The sequence below is a fragment of the Myxocyprinus asiaticus genome, chromosome 2 (assembly GCF_019703515.2).
Source record: "Myxocyprinus asiaticus isolate MX2 ecotype Aquarium Trade chromosome 2, UBuf_Myxa_2, whole genome shotgun sequence".
Lineage (NCBI taxonomy): Eukaryota > Metazoa > Chordata > Actinopteri > Cypriniformes > Catostomidae > Myxocyprinus > Myxocyprinus asiaticus.
In genome coordinates, this window is record NC_059345.1 from 12,144,738 (window position 1) to 12,165,997 (window position 21,260).

General features: G+C 37.7%; 1 protein-coding gene across 5 annotated transcripts in view; it reads left to right on the forward strand.

Moving 5' to 3' along the window:
* The first annotated feature begins 339 nt into the window (after positions 1 to 339).
* Positions 340 to 21,260, forward strand: part of LOC127411404 (rap1 GTPase-GDP dissociation stimulator 1-like) — a 63,206-nt gene continuing 42,285 nt past the window's right edge. For 4 of the 5 annotated variants that reach the window (XM_051646958.1, XM_051646974.1, XM_051646942.1 and 1 more), the window contains exons 1-4: positions 340 to 705; positions 10,193 to 10,303; positions 14,240 to 14,362; positions 18,651 to 18,776. In XM_051646958.1, coding sequence (XP_051502918.1) covers positions 702 to 705; positions 10,193 to 10,303; positions 14,240 to 14,362; positions 18,651 to 18,776 — 364 coding nt within the window. In that variant the 5' untranslated portion in view covers positions 340 to 701. The remainder of the gene's footprint in view (positions 706 to 10,192; positions 10,304 to 14,239; positions 14,363 to 18,650; positions 18,777 to 21,260) is intronic. The other variant, XM_051646950.1, reaches the window with a different exon arrangement.

The window sequence follows — 21,260 nt, forward strand, 5'->3', positions numbered from 1 at the left end:
CTGCTAAACAAAGTGTTGAAAAATGCAACAAATTCATAAATATAAATATCAAATGAAAGGTAGGGATCTGCAAGATATCAAACAATACATTAAGAAAACTTTAAATGATATTTTCCATAAAAAACTGCCTATCAAAATTGTGTCCTCACTTTACGCTAATACTGTAGGACTATATGGTGTAGTAAATTAATATGACTGTGGGCGGGATCAAACCGAAAGAGGCGTGGTTAGAATTCATGACAACAATTTAAACCAATCAACAGTCCAGACAGGAACCTCCTGCACGGGCCACGAACCAATCAGGTGATAGGAAGGCGGAGCCAGTGTGTGGAGAATCAGACAGCTCGCGCAGTGGAAGGAAGTGCATTGGAAGTGCCGTTGGTTTATTTTGATTCGTAAGAGCATTGATCTCTTCGGATAAAATTACGTAACCCCCGACATCAGCGTAGAGGGGTTTGGCTCGGGTGTACGCATCTCCTCGGGAGCATTTGACGGTACATCTGGAGCTGTGGAAGCTGTTTTCACCATATTGGCCGGAGCACCGTGGGTTAAGGTGGGCCTTGCCCGGATATCTGTCTGACAAGCGAACCAAAACCGATCCGGTACCCACACCAAGATAACCAGCAGTGTCGCTGGCAGGGTTTTAAGTCATCTAGAGACTACATTCTCAGACAGTTTGGACTATAACACACACTAGCCAAATGGGTAAGTAGGGCGAAATGTGAACACTTACTGTTTTGCAGATATCTGATGGAGATGATGAACTCCGAGTGACTATGAAGAATACATTGCATATAAATAATACACTAGTTAATGTGTGTATGTGACTGAGGCGCAAGCTGATGGTTTTCTTCTGGGGTCTGTGTTGCTGCTGTGGCAGAAGGCTGACCTCCCTAGATGTGTCTCAAAACTTAGTAAGCTGTCTACCAAGCAAACGACATATTTGTGGGCCTCATATGGCTCGTTCAGGTGAGTACTACTGTTTGAATTTACTTGAAACACACCTATGATGCCCAAATGCTGTCTAGGTAATCATCTTACTAGGTTTTGAGACACACCCACTGCATGTCTATGTTCAAAGGGATCACATGATGTGCACTGGACACAATATGGACTCCTTAGGTGATCCCATCCTTCAGGGTTGTTGTGATGTAACGTTGTCATGGATTATTCACAAATGCACAGCAGTCTCCAGTTGATTTGTACAACAAGAGAAGCATGCTTCATTTTTGGGCATTTTTGGTTTAATTATATTCATGTTTGGTGAGGTGATTCAAAATGTAACTGTTGACATTAGTGTACATAAGTAGTAAAATCTCAATTGAATCTATCTAGGTTTATAGCTGCTGTCAGGAAATGAATGAGGTTGGTAAAGGCACAGTTAATATTCCTTGGACATCCCTAATGCATTATGAACCCGGCTTGTGTGATTGACAGGCTGTGATGTAATACTTGACACCAATATGCTGCAAGTATACTAGATTTTAGGGGATTTGCAAATGCCGCTTGCCTTGTATACTCTGCAAATTGGTCACTCTGCATATTTGGTAAATTAAATGTGCATGTCAAAATGATTAAAATGACTATGAATAATGTGGAACACGGATTACTAATGTGATGAGTGTGCAGAAAGGAGGTCACATATAATCAGACACCAATGAATCTTTTGATCAAGGGATGAGCTGCTGTGTGTGTTTTATGGGATGTATTTTAGTCTTAACAAATCTGACACCTTCATAACCTGTGCACTCAGATATCATTCTTGTGATGGAGTGTTTTCCTTTTTGGCTCTTTGAAAGTTGTGAATCTGATAACCAGGAACCATACATTGCCATTTAGATATTCGATTGTGCTGTCGCTCATTAGAAAAGAACTGGAAATTAAATGTGCAGTTTTCTTTTGTATTTATTTATCTAATTCCATGCAATGTTGCTTTTAATTGTTGTTCAGTCTTCGATTAAGCAGTCGTCAGTGCTGGGTAGATTACTTCAGAATTGCAATCTGACACTGGTTACAAATGACATGACTAAAATTGCATTAGTAACGTAATCTCTTGGATTATATTTTTTAGGTAATCTAATTTGATCATTTTTTGATTACTTTTGGATTACCTCTAACCTCTTGATTATTTGATGTTACATACATTTGAGCAGTATAATCTACACTCAGCACTTTATTAGGAACACCTGTACACCTACTTATTCATGCGATTATCTAATCAGCCAATCGTGTGGCAGCAGTGCAATGAATAAAATCATGCAGATACGAGCCAGGAGCTTCAGTTAATGTTCACATCAACCATCAGAATGGGGAAAAATGTGATCTCAGTGATTTTGACCATTGCACGATTGTTGGCGCCAGACGGGCTGGTTTGAGTATTTCTGTAACTGCTGATCTCCTGGGATTTTCACACACAACAGTCTCTAGAGTTTACTCAGAGTGGTGCCAAAAACAAAAAAACAAACAGTGAGCGGCAGTTCTGCAGACAGAAATGCCTTGTTGATGAGAGAGGTCAACGGAGAATGGCCAGACTGGTTCAAGCTGACAAAAGGTCTACAGTATCTCAGATAACCACTCTGTACAATGGCAGTGAGTAGAATGCGCAACACATTGAACCTTGTGGCGGATGGGCTACAACAGCAGAAGACCACGTCCGGCACTTTATTAGAATCATAGTGTTCCTAATAAAGTGCTCAGTGAGTGTATATCAGCAGTTTTTAGTAACTTGCATAATTAATCATCATGAGAAGACATGGTCAAATATATATCAGCATAAAAATGGTAAAAATAAAAAATTAGGGGAATCAATAAATTATGACCTATTTACTGCCGTATTTTGGTTAATGTGTAATCACATAATCCTTCAAGTAACTGCTATCTGATTATGAGTATTTTAAAATGTAATTCAATCTAATTACAAGTACTTGATTTTTGTAATCTGGTTATGTAATCCAGATTACATATAATTTGTTACTACCCAGCACTGGCAGTCATACACCAGAGCTACACATGCAGGTCGGTGCTGACAAGTCCTACAGAAACAGCAAAGCCATATGACAAACCACAGTGATATTCTGTTTAAAGGTTGACCGATAGTGGATTTTTGCCAATACTAAGGTGGTGGAAAAGGCTGATATACGATTAAATGGTCAATAGTTTTTAAAATCACATTTTGAATGATTTATAATTTTTTTTTATTTTTTATCTTTCCTTACTGTGAAGGGAACAGGCATACAAGAGTCCAAAATAAATAAAATCCCAGATGTAGTTTATTGTTTAACCAAAATCCCATTAATAATCAGAAAATATGAAGATTTCATGCATAATGTGGGACGTTTAGCCTAACCGTAAACAAGCCCGAAACAAAAGTTCCACTGTCATTAGCCACAATGTAAATAACTAGAAGGATATTAATACCATAATTTAGTGATATGGGCTTATAACACACAACCACAGGATGTACAGCAGAATAATATCCTAATGTCGGATAATTTTCTAACTTCAGCATTTATAGTAAAAGTGTAAGTAAATCATTAACTTGTTGCTGTTTGTTGTATTGAAGAGATGATAATAAAATCTGCTTCCTACTTTACCGAGATTGTGACGATGCAGTGTTTCTTGTCTTCATGTAGAGTTCATATGTACCTGCATAACCTCCGATGATGCCATTATTTATTAATTTCCAAAGGCGATGTTTCATAAGCCATGCTGAATGCGAGATCTGCATGTCTGTTTACTATGCTCCACTAAGAAAGAGAGAATGCTCTGACAACAATAAGAATAATGTGTTTATTATTTTGTCAAGATGAAACAAGATACAGTTTTGGTGCAAAGAATGTTGAAGCAGCATTTTACCAGCGGCCTTCTGCTGTTTGTGTAAAATTTGTGGAGGCCTGTCAGACGGCATGGAGGACTGTCTTGTCAGCGCCTGATTTCATTCATTCTGCCTGAGCAACAGTGTGTTATAAAACAATGGCAAAATGCGATAAACAGTAAAACTCAGCCATGTGGGGCTTGAGCCCATGCCCTTTTGCTGAGGTGCCCCTTCAAGCTGTTCAAGGGTGCAAACGCTATCCAAAATGAAAGTTAACACACCCAAATGAAATTACGTTTTGTTTTACACTTAATAATAGCATAGGGGTGTAAAAATGCATCAATATTATGATGCATTGATTACGGAATTTAATAATCAATTATAATGTCTGTAATAGTACCAAATGTGTTACAGAGGCTGTCTTAGGTTACACGCGCAACAGACACGGGGCGCGTGGCTAAAGAAACAAACACGCACTTTAAAATAAGAAAGGTTAGTTTGGATTTCTGTCTCATTGTTCGTAATTGCACCCATCTCTATTAGCAAAATAAATGAATTGTTAGAATACACTTGGAAAGGTGTAAACAGTACTGTACTTTACTCACAATCATTATTTGTCCTTAATGAGTTACACGCCAATACGTTTTTAATTCTGTGAGTCTGCTTGGTTTAAAGATCGGACTTATCTGCCTATCCTGATGACAGATTTCATATATATTTTAATTATTTTTGGTTCAGTAAATGTTCCTGTGATGAAATGCAAATCTATTATGGATAATTAGCAGTCTACTTACCATCTGTTTGTGTTAGTTTGCATAAAGTCAGACATAATATTATGCTTTATTCATATTGGCTCAATAATTAACGTTATATATATATTTTTAAATATATTATGAACCAAACCTCCCTGTTGTCCACAAATACAAAGAATGTTTGGAAAAGATTTTCATTCTTCTTGCATTGTGTTGAATTGTGTTAGAATGCGCAACTGTATTAGGCATTTATTTCTTATCCACAATTAAGTTCTTGAACCAGTGAATGTAACCTAAACCCAGGTGGTTTTTTTTGGTAGCATTATTCCTGTATTGTGCAAATTATGCCACCATTTATATTTATATTCACAATAGCGAAAAATAAATTGATGTTGTGCATGCAAACCCACCCAGTCTGTTAGAGATCGTAGAACCCCCCCCCCTTTTGTGAAGTGACTAACGATTTTAAAGCGACTGCTCCTCTTAAAGGTTTAGAGCCCCTGCCTGTCTGTGCACGTCCCTGGTGTAAAACTATATGCACTCCGAAACAATGTGTTTATGAAAATAGTAATTAATGATACTAATATGACAACTTATATTGCCAGCCTGTAATATAAAGCAGTAGTGTTGTCACGGTACCAAAATTTCATACCAGTGAAATTTCATGGTTCTCAATACTAATTTCGATACCACAGCAAAAATATGCTAATATGATAATGTGTTATTGAACACACCAGTTTAGTTCAGTTTAGACTGTGGAGTTTATAGTGGAAGAGCGGTCGGATTTATTTAAGGTACGCATCTCTTCCACAGTAAAAATGCTGCTTTTATCGGTTTAATAAATCACAATAGGACACGTTACGATTTTAATTTGATTCATTGTCCATTTCAGTGTACAAGGAGTAACAGAGCATGCATTCAGCAAATAAGCATTTGAGCATTTTGCGCGCTGGTACCGGATTGAATCCGTGCTCGGTACTGCAGAAACACTGGTATTGTTACATCTTTTTTACTTTAGTATCGACTTGGAAGTTGGTGCCAAAGTACCATTACTTTTGACAACACTATAAAGCAGCATAATCTCTATCTCTCTCTCTCTCTCTCTCTCTCTCTCTCTCTCTCTCTCTCTCTCTCTCTCTCTCTCTCTCTCTATATCTATATATATATATATATATACACACACAGTTGTGCTCAAAAGTTTGCATACCCTGGCAGAAATTGTGAAATTTTGGCATTGATTTTGAAAATATGACTGATCGTGCAAAATCAGCCTTTTATTTAAGGATAGTGATCATATGAAGCCATTTATTATCACATAGTTGTTTGGCTCCTTTTTAAATCATAATGGTAACAGAAATCACCCAAATGGCCCTGATCAAAAGTTTACATACCCTTGAATGTTTGGCCTTGTTACAAACACACAAGGTGACACACACAGGTTTAAATGGCAATTAAAGGTTAATTTCCTGTGGCTTTTTAAATTGCAATTAGTGTGTGTGTATAAATAGTCAATGAGTTTGTAGCTCTCACGTGAATGCACTGCGCAGGCTAGATACTGAGCCATGGGGAGCAGAAAAGAACTGTCAAAAGACCTGCGTAACAAGGTAATGGAAATATATAAAGATGGAAAAGGATATAAAAAGATATCCAAAGCCTTGAAAAAATGCCAGTCAGTACTGTTCAATCACTTATTAAGAAGTGGAAAATTCTGGTATCTCTTGATACCAAGCCAAGGTCAGGTAGACCAGGAAAGATTTCAGCCACAACTGCCAGAAGAATTGTTCGGGATACAAAGAAAAACCCACAGGTAACCACAGGAGAAATACAGGCTGCCCTGGAAAAAGATGGTGTGGTTGTTTCAAGGAGCACAATACGATGATACTTGAACAAAAATGAGCTGCATGGTCGAGTTGCCAGAAAGAAACCTTTACTGTGCAAATGCCACAAAAAAGCCGGTTACAATATGCCCGACAACACCTTGACACGCCTCACAGCTTCTGGCACACTGTAATTTGGAATGATACGACCAAAATAGAGCTTTATGGTCATGACCATAAGCGCTATGTTTGGAGAGGGGTCAACAAGGCCTATAGTGAAAATACCATCCCCACTGTGAAGCATGGTGGTGGCTCACTGATGTTTTGGGGGTGTGTGAGCTCTAAAGGCACAGGAATCTTGTGAAAATTGATGGCAAGATGAATGCAGCATGTTATCAGAAAATATTGGCAGGCAGTTTGCATTCTTCTGCACGAAAGCTGTGCATGGGACGCTCTTGGACTTTCCAGCACGACAATGACCCTAAGCACAAGGCCAAGTTGACCCTCCAGTGGTTACAGCAGAAAAAGGTGAAGGTTCTGGAGTGGCCATCACAGTCACCTGACCTTAATATCATCGAGCCACTCTGGGGAGATCTCAAACGTGCGGTTCATGCAAGACGACCAAAGACTTTGCATGACCTGGAGGCATTTTGCCAAGACGAATGGGCAGCTATACCACCTGCAAGAATTTGGGGCCTCCTAGACAACTATTACAAAAGACTGCACGCTGTCATTGATGCTAAAGGGTGCAATACACAGTATTAAGAACTAAGGGTATGCAGACTTTTGAACAGGGGTCATTTCATTTTTTTAATTGTTGCCATGTTTTGTTTTATGATTGTGGCATTCTGTTATAACCTACAGTTGAATATGAATCCCATAAGAAATAAAAGAAATGTGTTTTGCCTGCTCACTCATGTTTTAAATTTTTTTTTTTACATATATTACCAATTCTCCAAGGGTATGCAAACTATTGAGCACAACTGTATGTATGTATGTATGTATGTATGTATGTATGTATGTATGTATGTGTGTGTGTGTGTGTATATATATATATATATTATACACTTTCCTAAAAGAGGTTTAATGAGGAATATGGTGGTTTATTATTATTCACAAGCTAGGATGTTGAAGACACGATATATGTGCTGAGGGGTCACGTTTCCATATTCACATTTTTTGTTGCATGTTCTTGCTTTAGATACTTGATTATCTAATCAAAATAACAAAATATTAGTGCTGTCAATCGATAATTAAAAAAAAAATCATGTTTAATCACATCATTTTTTAGCTAATCTTGATTAATTGCATATTTTGAAAGTGTTTTAATTTGACATTATATATACAACTTTTCCTATCAAAATGCATTTTAATTCCATCTTAGGAAAGAAAATAAAACAAAATGTAACAATATAATGCTTTATTAACATTTTCCAAACAAATCCTTCTACTGTATAAAGATAGAAATGCACTAAAATAGCACCAATTCAAATAACATTAAACGTTTCCCAAAGTCTAAGTGTGAGTTTGACTAACTGAAATAACTAGTTCCCACATAGGTTGCATTTTCATTGCAATGGGCATTAAATCTCTTAATGAGTCCGTATCTGACGTCATAATGATTCTTAGTGATTCCACTGGCTCATAGAACTCTTAATGAGTACTATATTCACTGTCTGAGAAAAAATCTTACAAAATCCTTTTATGATGTATGTCATTGTACATTTTATTAATTTTAAATCATATCTTACACATAGTAGTATATTACCACAGCTATAGGAGGTTTTTCAGCTAGCTTACATTTGGCAAGCTATGTGCCACAGAATTATTGAACCACAATATTACAAAATAGTTCACATATTTACACACCTTACAATCGGATATGCACACCAGCAAAATAATTGTGTCCTGAGCTGGTTTGAGTACATTTAAGAACATTTAGCTAAAACCAACTTTCCTGAAACATGTCTTTAACACATGATTGTTTTTTGTTTTTTTTAAATAAACATGTTCATTAATTATGTGAAACCAGTCAAGTTATTGTCATATCTTTAGTGCTTTTCACTGTTTCAAAGCCGTCGTGATAACAAACAGTCACCCCCTGGGGACTCTATTTCACGGGCAGACTCATTTGATTATGACACCGATAGACTGTGTCTATCTGCTTTGCTACAGCAATCGTGAAGCCGCGTTCATGATTCGCGTCAGGGCGGCAACGTCAGTGTCAAGTGTCGCTTTGAATTCCACATGAAAAGCGCTTGCTGACTAAAACGTCTCATTCTGCTTTTTGGTGATAGTTAAAACTTGACATGCTTCTGTGGTAATTAAAATGCACCTTGCATATGCAGAAAAATACTTGATTTCTATCACAGGTCCCATCTGGGCTTGTTTTGTACATCAAATATTGCTAAGAGCTCCTTTTTCCATCATTTTATCATGAAAGTGCTGTTGTGCGTGTGTGCAGAGATTCTTTTACTTACTGAGATAACAACCTCCGCGGCTCTATTACAGGAGAGAGTGTAACTATCAACTAGCTTGTTATGACCAAGGGGCTCTAAAAGACCGGTTACGACTGTACACCCATAGAATGTCTGTGGGACTGCCGTGTTATGCTATTTTATGTTAAGCTTGTAGAAGGGCTCTGTTGTGTGTGTTGTGAAGTGTGCGTCAGTGTAATGACTTCGAATAGTCACATTACAGAGGTCCCACCCTTCAAACAAGTGTTTATGCTGGTGTATTAACTGTAAATGCATTAATCAAAATTAAGTAAAAATAATACGTAAAACTTTTTAAGTTATTTAATCGCATGCGTTAACGCGTTAATTCTGAGAGCTCTACAAAATGTGCATTGAAGTGAGGATAAAAAATATGGATGATTTTTGTCAATAAATATTGTGGAACACAGAGGAATAAAAAAAAATAAAAAATATGTCGGCATAGATTTTTGCAGATAACTGATAGTTACAAAAAACTATCGGCACCGATTAATCCATTAAACCGATATATATGTCTGCCTCTAATTTTGTTCCCTATATTTCTCTGAATATCCTTATGTTAAACAGGCATTGCAAAAAATTATATTATAATATATTCCATTACACCATATTTCTCTGAATACCCTCATTTAAATGGCCATTCCACCATTTTAATGCATGATGTTCATTTTGTATTCATGATATTTATTGTGCTTAGTTTAAAGATAATGGCATTATTTATAATGGAAATACCAAAATGTCTATAATGTTTTATGTCTGAACCCTAACTGCAATTTCTTCCATTTTATATAAAAATATACATAGGACATATGAAAGCTTCTCTCTTAAGTATTCATTTTTAGCCCTTATCTTGGCAATTTTTGCTTTTAGCTTCAATGCATTTGATTTTTGTATTCTTTCTTGTTTTCCCCTAAGCTAAATATGAAGTAGATAGGTGATTTAATGTTAGATCTGACTAATTGTCTCTGCTGACGTTTTTCTCAAAAGATGATTAAATGGGGTCTATTAATGGGCCCTCCGCCACAGCTTCACTTGCTTTAACCTTCTCTAGAGTTACAAGTGGTTTTCAGAATCACTATTCTCCATTCACTTATTTTCTGCCCTTATGATATTAGTTTATCCCTTCTACCTAGTTAAAGTGCTTAAAAACATGACATAGTATAATAAATATAAGAGATACATTTAGTGCACTATGGTCCTTTAGGCACTATGCCTTTAAATTAGACTCCTTATCTTTCTCAACATCTCAGTTTGTATTTGGGAATTAGTAAATAATTGAAAGGCTAAAGCTGTGCATTATTTCTCTTTCATCAGCAGATAACCTAAGTGAAGCCCTGAAGACACTGAAGCTCACATCGGCAGACGGCGCTTCAGACAGTATCGAGGGCTGCTTGGACTGCCTGCTCAAAGCTTTGGCCCACAATAGTAAGCTTACATATCTTTTTTTATTGCTATTCATTTTTTTTGTATGGTACTCATGTATGTCCTTAGTTACCTAGACAACAGCTGAAATGAAGAATGATTGAGAAGCAAAGAGAAGGAACTCTAGTTACCTTGACTTAAGGGCATCACAGCTCTTTTATATTTTATGTTCGGAGTATCCACGGAGACAGGATAGAATAAAATTCATTTTGTGGATAAGAACCTTGCAGTTTATTGTATTTGTTTATTTTCATGATGCTGCAATAAATATACTGATTGAATGAAAAAGGATCCAATGAAATGCAGTGGAAAAGATTAAAGGGATAGTTCACCCAAAAATGAAAGTTCTGTAATCATTTACTCATCCTCATGTCGTTCCAAACCTGGACCATTTTCTTTCTTTGGTGGAACACATGTTAGTCTCAGTCAGTGAGGCTGTCATTCTGACCAACATCTGCCCAACTCATCCTTTTGAGTTCTATTGAAGAAGGAAAATTGATACAGGTTTGGAATGACAGAATTTTCATTTTTGGGTGAACTATCTAATTAAGCTTTTTTTAGGACTATCAAAGAATTTTTGCACACAGCAGGGAGGTTAAAGACATCTATTTATACCAACGGTCAGAGGCAAATATGACAATAAGATAAGAGATGTTTTGGAACCCAAAATGCAAGTAATGTTTTATTTTGGTCCAAATTAAGTGGTCCCCAAGTTACTGTATATTATATATTAACACTGAATATACTATAAACCTTAGGTGTTTCTAGTCTCTATTTAGGAGGGCTTCAGCCCCCCTTAAAATCTGTCACTGCAATCAGCATGTAATCTGTGATTGCCCATAATGAGCTCTAGTTTGCAGGTGAGTGCCTGCTTTTTTGGCTTTTTTTGCCTGTAAAGACTGACTGTAGTGCGAGGCAATAGCATTCAAGTGCGCGCTGTGAATGAGCATATCATTGGTTTGACCCACTGAGCGAATAAGCCACTTCACTAAGCCAATTGGTCATTTGAGTCTGAACGAGTGAACGGGACGAATCAGTCAGCTAATTTGTGAATAAGCAAAGATCATGATCTGTTGACCGACTGAAGGAGAGGAGGAGGCATGCTGTTTAGTTCGGTAAAAATTTTTTTACCAAGGAGAGAAAGGGGCTGGATTGATTATGATTAAAAGTGACTGATGACACTACAATGACTTCAGGATATATCTGAATCACTTATAATTATTTTTAGGCTAATAGGCCTATTTTTGTCTTTTTGTATAGTCATGTGCAGCATTTTACAAAATGATAGATATGCTTTTATGTCATTTGTGATGCTTCAATGCTGAATTATCTAAGTACATTAGTAGACACGCAAATCTTAAAGTAATATTACACTTTTTTTGGTCGTGAATGACTCAGTGCTTTATTACTGGTTTAAAGGGGTCATGAAGTGCCATTTTGTTTTTATTTAATTATCTTCCCTGAGGTCCAATGATAATGTTATAAAAGTTTTTTTGCACCAAAACAGTCACAATTTAGTAATATATGATTTTTTCCACATTGTTTTTGGCCCTCTGTCTGAAACGCTCGGTTTTGGCCTAAGCTCCTCAAAACTTCAACGTGAACGCCCACTGTTATAATTAGCTAACATTATGCAGCCCCTCAAATTCAGCAAAATCAATGGTGAGAGAATAAACATGCCCCTCAACATTATAAAACAAAAAAACAGGGTTTACACATAACACACATCCAACACATTGCATCCGAATATATTAAACTGTTCATCTCAAGCACAGCTCTTATCATTCATCACCATAAACTATCAAACAATCATGGCATTTGAAATATTCATGAATGAAATGATTTACTTACGTTTTTTATAGGGTCCAAGTGTTTTTAACTGCCCCATCCTTCAATAACAGTTCCTATGTAAAGCTTGAATCGTATTATGTCTGGTACAAGCGATCCACGACGACATAAGCCGAAAATAGTTGCAGGGTGGCAACTATAAATGCTCTTTTTAGACTGGGGAGGAATTTTTGAGTTCTGAAATATACAGTATGTTTTTATAGTACAGTTACCTCTTATATGTCTGAATATCAAGGTAAATTTGATTCTCCATTTCATGACTCCTTTAATGACTCAAAAACAAATAAAAGACATTAATTTGTTGCCACCTATTGGTTAAAAGGTGTGATTTACAAAAATTGTTACAGAACAGATCAGTAAACGAATCTGAACAAACATTTTTGGTGAACGAATTCCAAAGGCTCGAGTCACAAGTTAATGATAGACAGGGAAACATCATCTGGAGTTAATTCACTCCAGTAAATAAATGTTACATTTATCGTAGTAATAGGTTTTTTGGTGATGATATAACTTTAAACTATAGAAGTTGCAAAATGGTTGATTAATTTTCTGTAATTTTAGTGGTAACACTTTACAATAAGGTTGTATTTGTTAACATTAGTTAACGAGATTTAGTTAACATGAACCAACAATGAATAATTATGTTTCAGCACTAATTGTGCTAATACTATATACTAATAAAATGTTAACATTAGTTAATGCATTATGAACTAACATGAACTTACAATGAATCATTTTATTTTCATAAATTTACATGGACCAAGATTAATAAATGCTGTGAAAATATATGGTTCATTGTTAGTTAATGATACCTAATGCACTGACTTATGCAACCTTAATGTAAAGTGTTACCATTTTTGGTTATATATAGAGATCAAAAATGGATTGATTAGGGCAAATGAAGCATGTTGCCAGTAAATAGACAGTTACAGTTATATATGGTTTTTCCATATTCTTCAAGCGGTTTCGGCTATTTTTATAACTTTATAAATGTTTATTATAGAAAATGACAATATTCAAAATGAGTATTAGCTGGCTAGCATGAATGATGTTAATGCAGTTTAAAAAACAAAACACCATCTATGCAACTGTGCAATAGACTTAATGTGCACATCTTTATAGCTCCCCTAAAATTAAAATCCTAGAATCGGGACTTGGGTAGCTTAGCGAGTACTGACGCTGACTACCACCCTTGGAGTCGCGAGTTCGAATCCAGGGTGTGCTGAGTGACTCCAGCCAGGTGTCCTAAGCAACCAAACTGGCCCGGTTGCTAGGGAGGGTAGAGTCACATGGGGTAACCTCCTAGTGGTTCTCACTCTCAATGGGGCGCGTGGTAATTTGTGCATGGATCGCGGAGAGTAGCATGAGCCTCCATATGCAGAGTCTCTGCGGTGTCATGCACAACGAGCCACGTGATAAGATGCGTGGATTGATGGTCTCAGAAGCGGAGGCAACTGAGACTTGTCCTCCACCTCCCGGATTGAGGTGAGTAACCATGCCACCACGAGGACCTACTATGTACTGGGAATTGGGCATTCCAAATTGGGAGAATATTTGAAAATAAAATTAAATAAAAGAAAATCCTAGAATTGCCAATGCAATAAACTAAAATCAGTAAAAAACCAAATAAATAGCTACTATAATGTGTATATTGGCTATGCTAAGGAAGATAGGCCTGATTTTATAGAACTGTTTCTCTCACTTGGTCTTTTTCATTTGCACTCCTCAGCTTGCCAATTTTTAATTGAAGAAAATATGCTTGTGCAAGATAATGGCCTCTCCTTCTATCGAACCATCTGAAATCTTTAGTATAACTCATAATTGATGGATACACTTCTTAATTGCTGAGATGATCCTGTCTAACAGCAAGTCGCTGTATTGGTTGATTTCTGCAGTTTAGTTCTTGTGGTTTTAATAAATTACATTTTTAGTTGTAAAAGAGAATCAATTCAACTTTTTTTTATAAAAGAAAGTTGGCCATAGAAATGTTACATTTTATTTAACTGGTTCAACGTAGGCTAAATTGTTTTCATGTTGATTTATCGGCCACTATATTGGAACTATATGTTCCCCACTTTTTTTTTTTTACAGATGTTGAGGCTAGTGGAAAGATCCAGGAGATGGGTGTTCTTCCAATGATGCCTGCTCTATTGTCTGCTCAGAACTCATGTACACCAAAAGTAGCCAACATCATTGCAGAGGTGGCCAAAAATGGTAAGTGCATTTTACTACCTTTTAATGCTATGTCTGTCCTAATCTAGCGCAAAAGGTGGTGTAGCCTTGCATTTTGCCTCTTCTATGTGTTACATAACCATTATTTAGTATTAAGAAAAATATTGGCTGGGGTAATAAAAATAAAAATCAGTGTCCTCTGGAGTTCATTTTATGCTTAGCCTTAATTTCCACTAGCTTTGCTAGTCTCTAATCTAAACACCTGTTTTAAAATAGTTTTGAAATCCGTTTTCTCCTCATGCTGTTTGTTTGTCTCTGCTCATATCAATAATGCTGCAGTTAAAGCCGTGGCCATTCATGCATGTCATTATTGCTGCTATTGACAGCATGAAGGAAATAATTGACTGGTATGTGTGCTATAAGATTGGTGCAGCAGAGGCAGTCAATCTTAACACAGGTCTCACACAAACAGATTAAAATTGCGTTGACTCATAAATCCACTGCACTAATTGCACTACACTACAATGCAATACTAAGATATGTAATATTATGTGTTTTTTTCTTCTCTCATTGAAATAGCTAGTCATTATTTATTTTCGAATAAGTTGCCTTGTTTATGCACAGTAACAAATCTGGAAGTAAATTAATTGTACAGACACATTATTGCAGCCGGTCATTCTCTATTCTTTGATCAGCTTTTTGAGAAATTAGTCTCTCTGATCACTGTTAGATTTTGTTTTTTAGATTCTTCTTATTTTAAATGTATTTTTTACATTTATTTGCTATTCTTTTGATTGAATAAAATGTGATTAATTATTTACCATTATTTACCACCTTGGTGTGGTATTATCAAAGAAAATAAGCCTGGGAGAAAAACAGCAATTACTTTCTCCTAAATCTCCTTTCTAAAAGACACTGATTCTACATCCCCATTTGTAATTACAGCTGTAGCACATCACCTTACTGTTCTGCGGAGTCACTGTGCAAACTCACCTAAAACTTTTAGTCTAATTATTCAAGTGTTCTTTAAACTGCACTTCAGTAAGATGGAGCTAAAGAGTAGAAGTGTATGGAGTGTGCCCGAGATAAAAAGGTTAAAATAATGAATGGGCTTTTAGCAGTTTGCTAGGTAGCTAATGACAGTGTCCTGCTTGTTGTCAGATTTCTGGCAGCTCCTGCTGGCACTTGGCTCTAAGCATTCCTCTGGGAACATCTGTGTTTACTCCAGTTAAAGCCACAGCACTCTGTATTAGGAAAGATACATTTTAGGCATGTTAATGACATAGATGCTAGGGATGTGCAAAACCATCCATTTTCAAATTCGACTAGTAGTAAAGAATAATAATGTATAATGTAGGATCCGTTATGTTAACGTGACCCTAGTCAGATGTGTTTCAGAGGTGTATACGGATGCTAAGTGCAGCATTTAAACATGGTAACTAATGGAATTTAAAAAATTAAATAGGCTAAATAACTTCAACATCTTATTGCACAAAACTGCCAAAACAAGAAATAAGAGCGGCCTGGGTAGCTCAGTGGTAAAATACGATGGCTACCACCCCTGGAGTTCACTAGTTCGAATCCCAGGGCATGCTGTGTGACTCCAGCCAGGTCTCCTAAGCAATCAAATTGGCCCGGTTGCTAGGGAGGGTAGAGTCACATGGGGTAACCTCCTCGTGGTCGCTATAATGTGGTTTGTTCTCGGTGGGGCGCATGGTGAATTGAGCGTGGTTGCCGCAGTGGATGGCGTGAAGCCTCCACACGCGCTATGTCTCCGTGGCAACGCGCTCAACAAGCCACGTGATAAGATGCGCGGGTTGACTGTCTCAGACGCGGAGGCAACTGGGATTCGTCCTCCGCCACCTGCACTGAGGTGAATCACTATGCGACCACGAGGACTTAGAGCGCATTGGGAATTGGGCATTCCAAATTGGGAGAAAAAGGGGAAAAATCCCCCCCCCCCCCCAAAAAAAAAACAAGAAATAAGAAAGGCTCCAATACAGAGCGCACACAAAACTGCTCATGCGCATCCTGAAATCGGAATGACGCACTTCAGTGTAAACAGAGAGCTTGGGATCCTCACTGTGCATTCAAAAGTGCATAACTGCAATATCAAATTGCATGTACAAATCTAGAGCGGATTAAACCTTTTTTACTGCAACTGTTTATTTAAGCAGTGTCAGACAGACCAAAGCACCTCACAAATACAGGAATATTACTGTGGCGAGTGGGGCGGGGCTGAGCGACGATGGTGCGGAGCGAGGCCGGGATGGACACCTGGGGAGAATTATCTCGCCCAGCTGTTGGTGATTGCGGTGTTGGCAGGTGAGGGATAAAGCCGCAACCAGAGCTGCTGTCGAAAGAGACAGAGAGAGAGACGCAACGAAGCTGTGTGTGTGTGGTTGAGAGAGCTGCTGCTGAAAAGCAGAGCGACTGTGTGGTCAGTGAGCTGAAAAGCCACAAGGGTGTGTGATGCTGAAAAGCAATGTGTGAATGGAAAGACACTAAAAAGTGTGAAAATAAGTGTCGTACATTTGGATGTGCACCCGGCTCCCACTTCCTTCTTCCCAACCGAGCAGAGGTCTTTCACAATTACTCACAGCAGAGGATTTAACGTCTGACAGTGATCATCTTGTAATGTGTTGTTGATGCAGCGCTTTGTCTGTAACGGTGCATAAAAAGACTAAACCCAAAGCATTAAAGAGATGCTTCACATTTAAACACAGCAAGCCATAATCACGCGAAAACACTTTCCACGAAGTTGCTTCTCTCAATTAATTTGCGAATTGCATCTCCAATTAAAACCACCACCACTAAAAATATTGTTAGTAATCAACCCCACTAATCAACTAGTCAGTTGTTGGATGACTAGACGATTAGCCAACCACCGTAGCACATCCCTAATGGATGCTGCAGTATGATTTGAGGTGGTACAGAGATCAGATGGCATGGTACTTTGATATACCATGGTATTGAATGATTACTGCATTCACATACAATGGTACAGTTATATTACCATGGTACAGGTTTAGTAAAATGGTATAACCCCAAAAATCGTCCAAGAAATGGGTATTATTGTGGTACCATGTCCACACAACCATCTCTATTTAGAACATCCTCAAGAAATACTAATGGATTTCAAATGGAATTTCACAATCTGGAAACAGTCCTAAATACCTTAATGGGATCAAGAGTCCTCTAGAAAACAATTAAGATCTATTACTGGAATAACAGAAATCCAGATTCCGAGAGTTATTTTTTCTTCATCAAATTTTCAGTTCATCCAGTAGGATCTTAATTCTTAGAGGATTCTTAGTTGACTTCATTGCGATCATTTATGAATGTTTGTTCCAATTTATGATTTAAATTCCATTACTAATCCATTAATATTTCTTACAATAAGGTTGGATTTGTTAACATTAGTTAACACAATAGTTAACGTGAACTAACAATTAACAGTACTTTTACAGCATTTATTAGTCTTGGTTAATGTTAATGTCTTCATGCTAACACATTAACATTAAACATTGTATATGTTAACACTAGTTGAAGGGATTGTTCACCCAAAAATAAAAATTCTCTCATCATTTACTCACCCTCATGCCATCCCGGATGTGTATGACTTTCTTTCTTCTGCTGAACACAAAGATAGATTTTTAGAAGAATAATTCAGTTCTGTAGGTCCTCAGAGCCACTGCAAGTAAATCGGTACTTTGAAGTTCAATAAGCACAAAGGCAGCATAAAAATAATACATATGACCCCAGTGGTTTAATCCATGTCTTCTAAAACACTATGATAGGCGTGGGTACGAAACAGATCAATATTTAAGTCCTTTTTAAATACCAATCTCCTCTTTCACCTTCAAATTCTTCTTCTTCTTTTGTTTTTGATGATTCGCATTCTTCGTGCATATCACCACCTACTGGGAAGGGAGGAGAATTTCTAGTAAAAAAGGACTTAATGCCGCCCATGCAACAGAAAACGAATGAAAGCTAGCTTTGAAAACATTAAAGAAATATTTCACCCAAAAATGAAAATTGTTGTCGTTTACTCACCCATATGTTGTTCCAAACTCATATGGAACACAAAAGTATGTGAGCCAGAATGTTAGCCTCTGTCACCATTCACTTTCATTGCATTTGTAAAAAAATATTTAAAAGTGAATGGTGGACGCTAGCATTCCTCTTTGTGTTCTACAGAAGAAAGTCTTGCTGGTCAGGAACAACATGAGGGTGAGTAAACGATGACACCATTTTTTTATTTTGAACTATCCCTTTAAGTATTGCTTCTGTAATGCTTATTGATGACATTCATGGTGGTTCTCTGCAGAATTCATGAGGAGCCCATGTGTGGAAGCAGGACTCATTCCTCCACTGGTTCAGCTGCTAAACTGTAAGGACGAGGAAATACTGCTGCAGACAGGACGAGCCCTAGGCAACATCTGCTATGACAGCCGTAAGTTCCCATTACCACTTCCTCAGCCATTCCACACCCTAGTCTATCTACAAGAAGATATTTTAGAATCTTTTGGGTGATATGTTGGGGAACTACTGGTACAGTTGCCTCAATGAGTGACACGATGCAGGCATTGCAGTCTTTTCTATTGATAGCTGAGATAGAGGTTGGTTTTTAAAAGCTCAGCAAAATACTTTCAGCTCCTACTAATTTTACATGTTTGTTTCTTATAAATACATTTAAAAGAGCTTGAACAACTGTTTACCTGCTACCAATGCTGGTGCAATGGCATCATGTTAACTAAGAGTGAATTTAAATTATGCCTTTATGTTTACTTGCAGGCATTGCAGTTTTGCGAAACTACATCATTCACAATACTACATGGCAGTATTGTTTCTTGCTTAGTCTGCCTGCTTTATCCTTAAAACTGTACAACGGTGTGAACAATGGCAATCGATAGATAACTCACGCATGAATTCGGCCTTGATTCAGTCACAATCTGAGTACATTTTTCAGCAACATAGGGGCAACCGAATTCTGTGTAAAGATTCTGCATAAAAGCTGTACTAATATATGTTTGATCAAAGCAATAGAAATAGATTAAGTGGGTATAATAAACTAGTATCAGAGGTTACTATGTGGCTTTCCATTTGTGTAAATTAAATGCTGCATCAGAGCAACTTTAGGCAATTCCAATGAGTGTGTATCTTTTTATCTGTCGTATGGCAGTGATTATCTTTTGTGATACATTGTGTCCTGCGATTGTGCAAATACATTTATTCCCTTATTATTTAATGTATTAGGAACCAGGCTAACTAAGTCAATCAATCAAAGTACTTTATTGTCACTTCACCAAGAGTAACAGTTAGTGAAAGTTTGGTTTGCGGGCCCACCGACATTGGAGTCATGTAGTGACAAGACAATATACAGATGCACATAATACAAAATACACTTGCTGCCCAGTGTACATGTAATACACAGTATCTACTCTTCAATAAATCGTAGGATATATTGTGAATATAGTCTCATCTAAAGGATGCAATTAGGCATAATGCACAGCAGACTGCCTGCAACCCAATCAGTCATGCCTATATTAGCAATATAGTATGACATGGAGTGCATTATTGATTTAAATGGCTACTACATAATAGCCACTTTTCCACTATTGGGCCAGTGTGAGCCAGGGCTATTAACTGGCCAGCCTGGGCCAATAGCCTCAGACCTCGTGTCTCGAGACCAGAATCGATCTGCGTTCCCACCATTGGGCCAGTAGCCCTGCAGCGTTGCCCTAAAACCCGCCTTAAACACGTTGCCCTGGTGCCAATGTCACACACCTCACCCATTTCACAAGCAAGAAGGAAGCTCAAGCTGAGGAATCATGTTATCTAGTTATATAGAATATCAAGTTTATATCATTTGTAAACATCGGCTTGCTAGCAAGATAAGTTACTATTGACAACTCACCAACTGTAACTGCCATGATGTCCCGAGTGGTCTCTCCACTAACAGCAGGACGATGTCCCAGCACACCATCCATGATCTCGAACCATGGAAAGTTCTTTCTTTGGGCACAGCTTTGTCCATTGTGCGTTTTAAAAGATTTTAACTGTACCCGCAATTTTTTTATTTTCCCCGAACCTGTACCGTTGTTTGCTGGATACACAACCTGGCAAGTTTGGTGAAACTCAGCCTTTGACATTGACCCCACCTCACTCCCCAGTTGGCCTTGTTTGGCCCAAGGGTAATCGGCGGGCCAAAGGCCATTAGCCATTGGCCCAGAGAAAGCCCCGAGGAGGCACGAGGAAGCCCCGGAAGTGACAGTGGGAATGCAACTGGCCCTGGCATGCACTAGCATGCTCTCATTTGGCCCGATAGTGGAAACATGGCTAATGAAAATATTAAGGACACAAATTGTCATGAAAATCTTATTTTATTAAGCAAATGCATTAAGAGCTATTCTTCTGTTATAAATTACAGTATAGTCCCTAAGATGTAAATTATCGTAATAGTTTCCCTCTACTCTGCTGTTAAGTGATGCATACTGTATGCATTATGTAGGTGAACAGGTGTTTTGTATCATTGCTGTTACTATATTGAGTATTGTAGCAAGGCTGGAATACTGTGTTGATCAGTCAGCATCCAGGACTGGAACTATTTGGAATTATAGATATCGCAAATTCTCTAATTACACGATAAATTAAATGAACCTCGCACACCTGAAAAGTTATAGGTAGGTGCTTAAGACAAGAGCTAATATAAAGACAAATGTATACATACACCGATCAGCCACAACATTAAAACCACCTGCCTAATATTGTAGGTTCCCTTCGTGCCACCAAAACAGCACCAACTATTCTTCTCACCACAATTGTACAGAGCGATTATCTGAGTTGCCGTAGACTTTGTCAGTTCGAACCAGTCTGGCCATTCTCTGTTGACCTTTCTCATCAATAAGGAACAAGCCACAGAACTGCCGCTCACTGG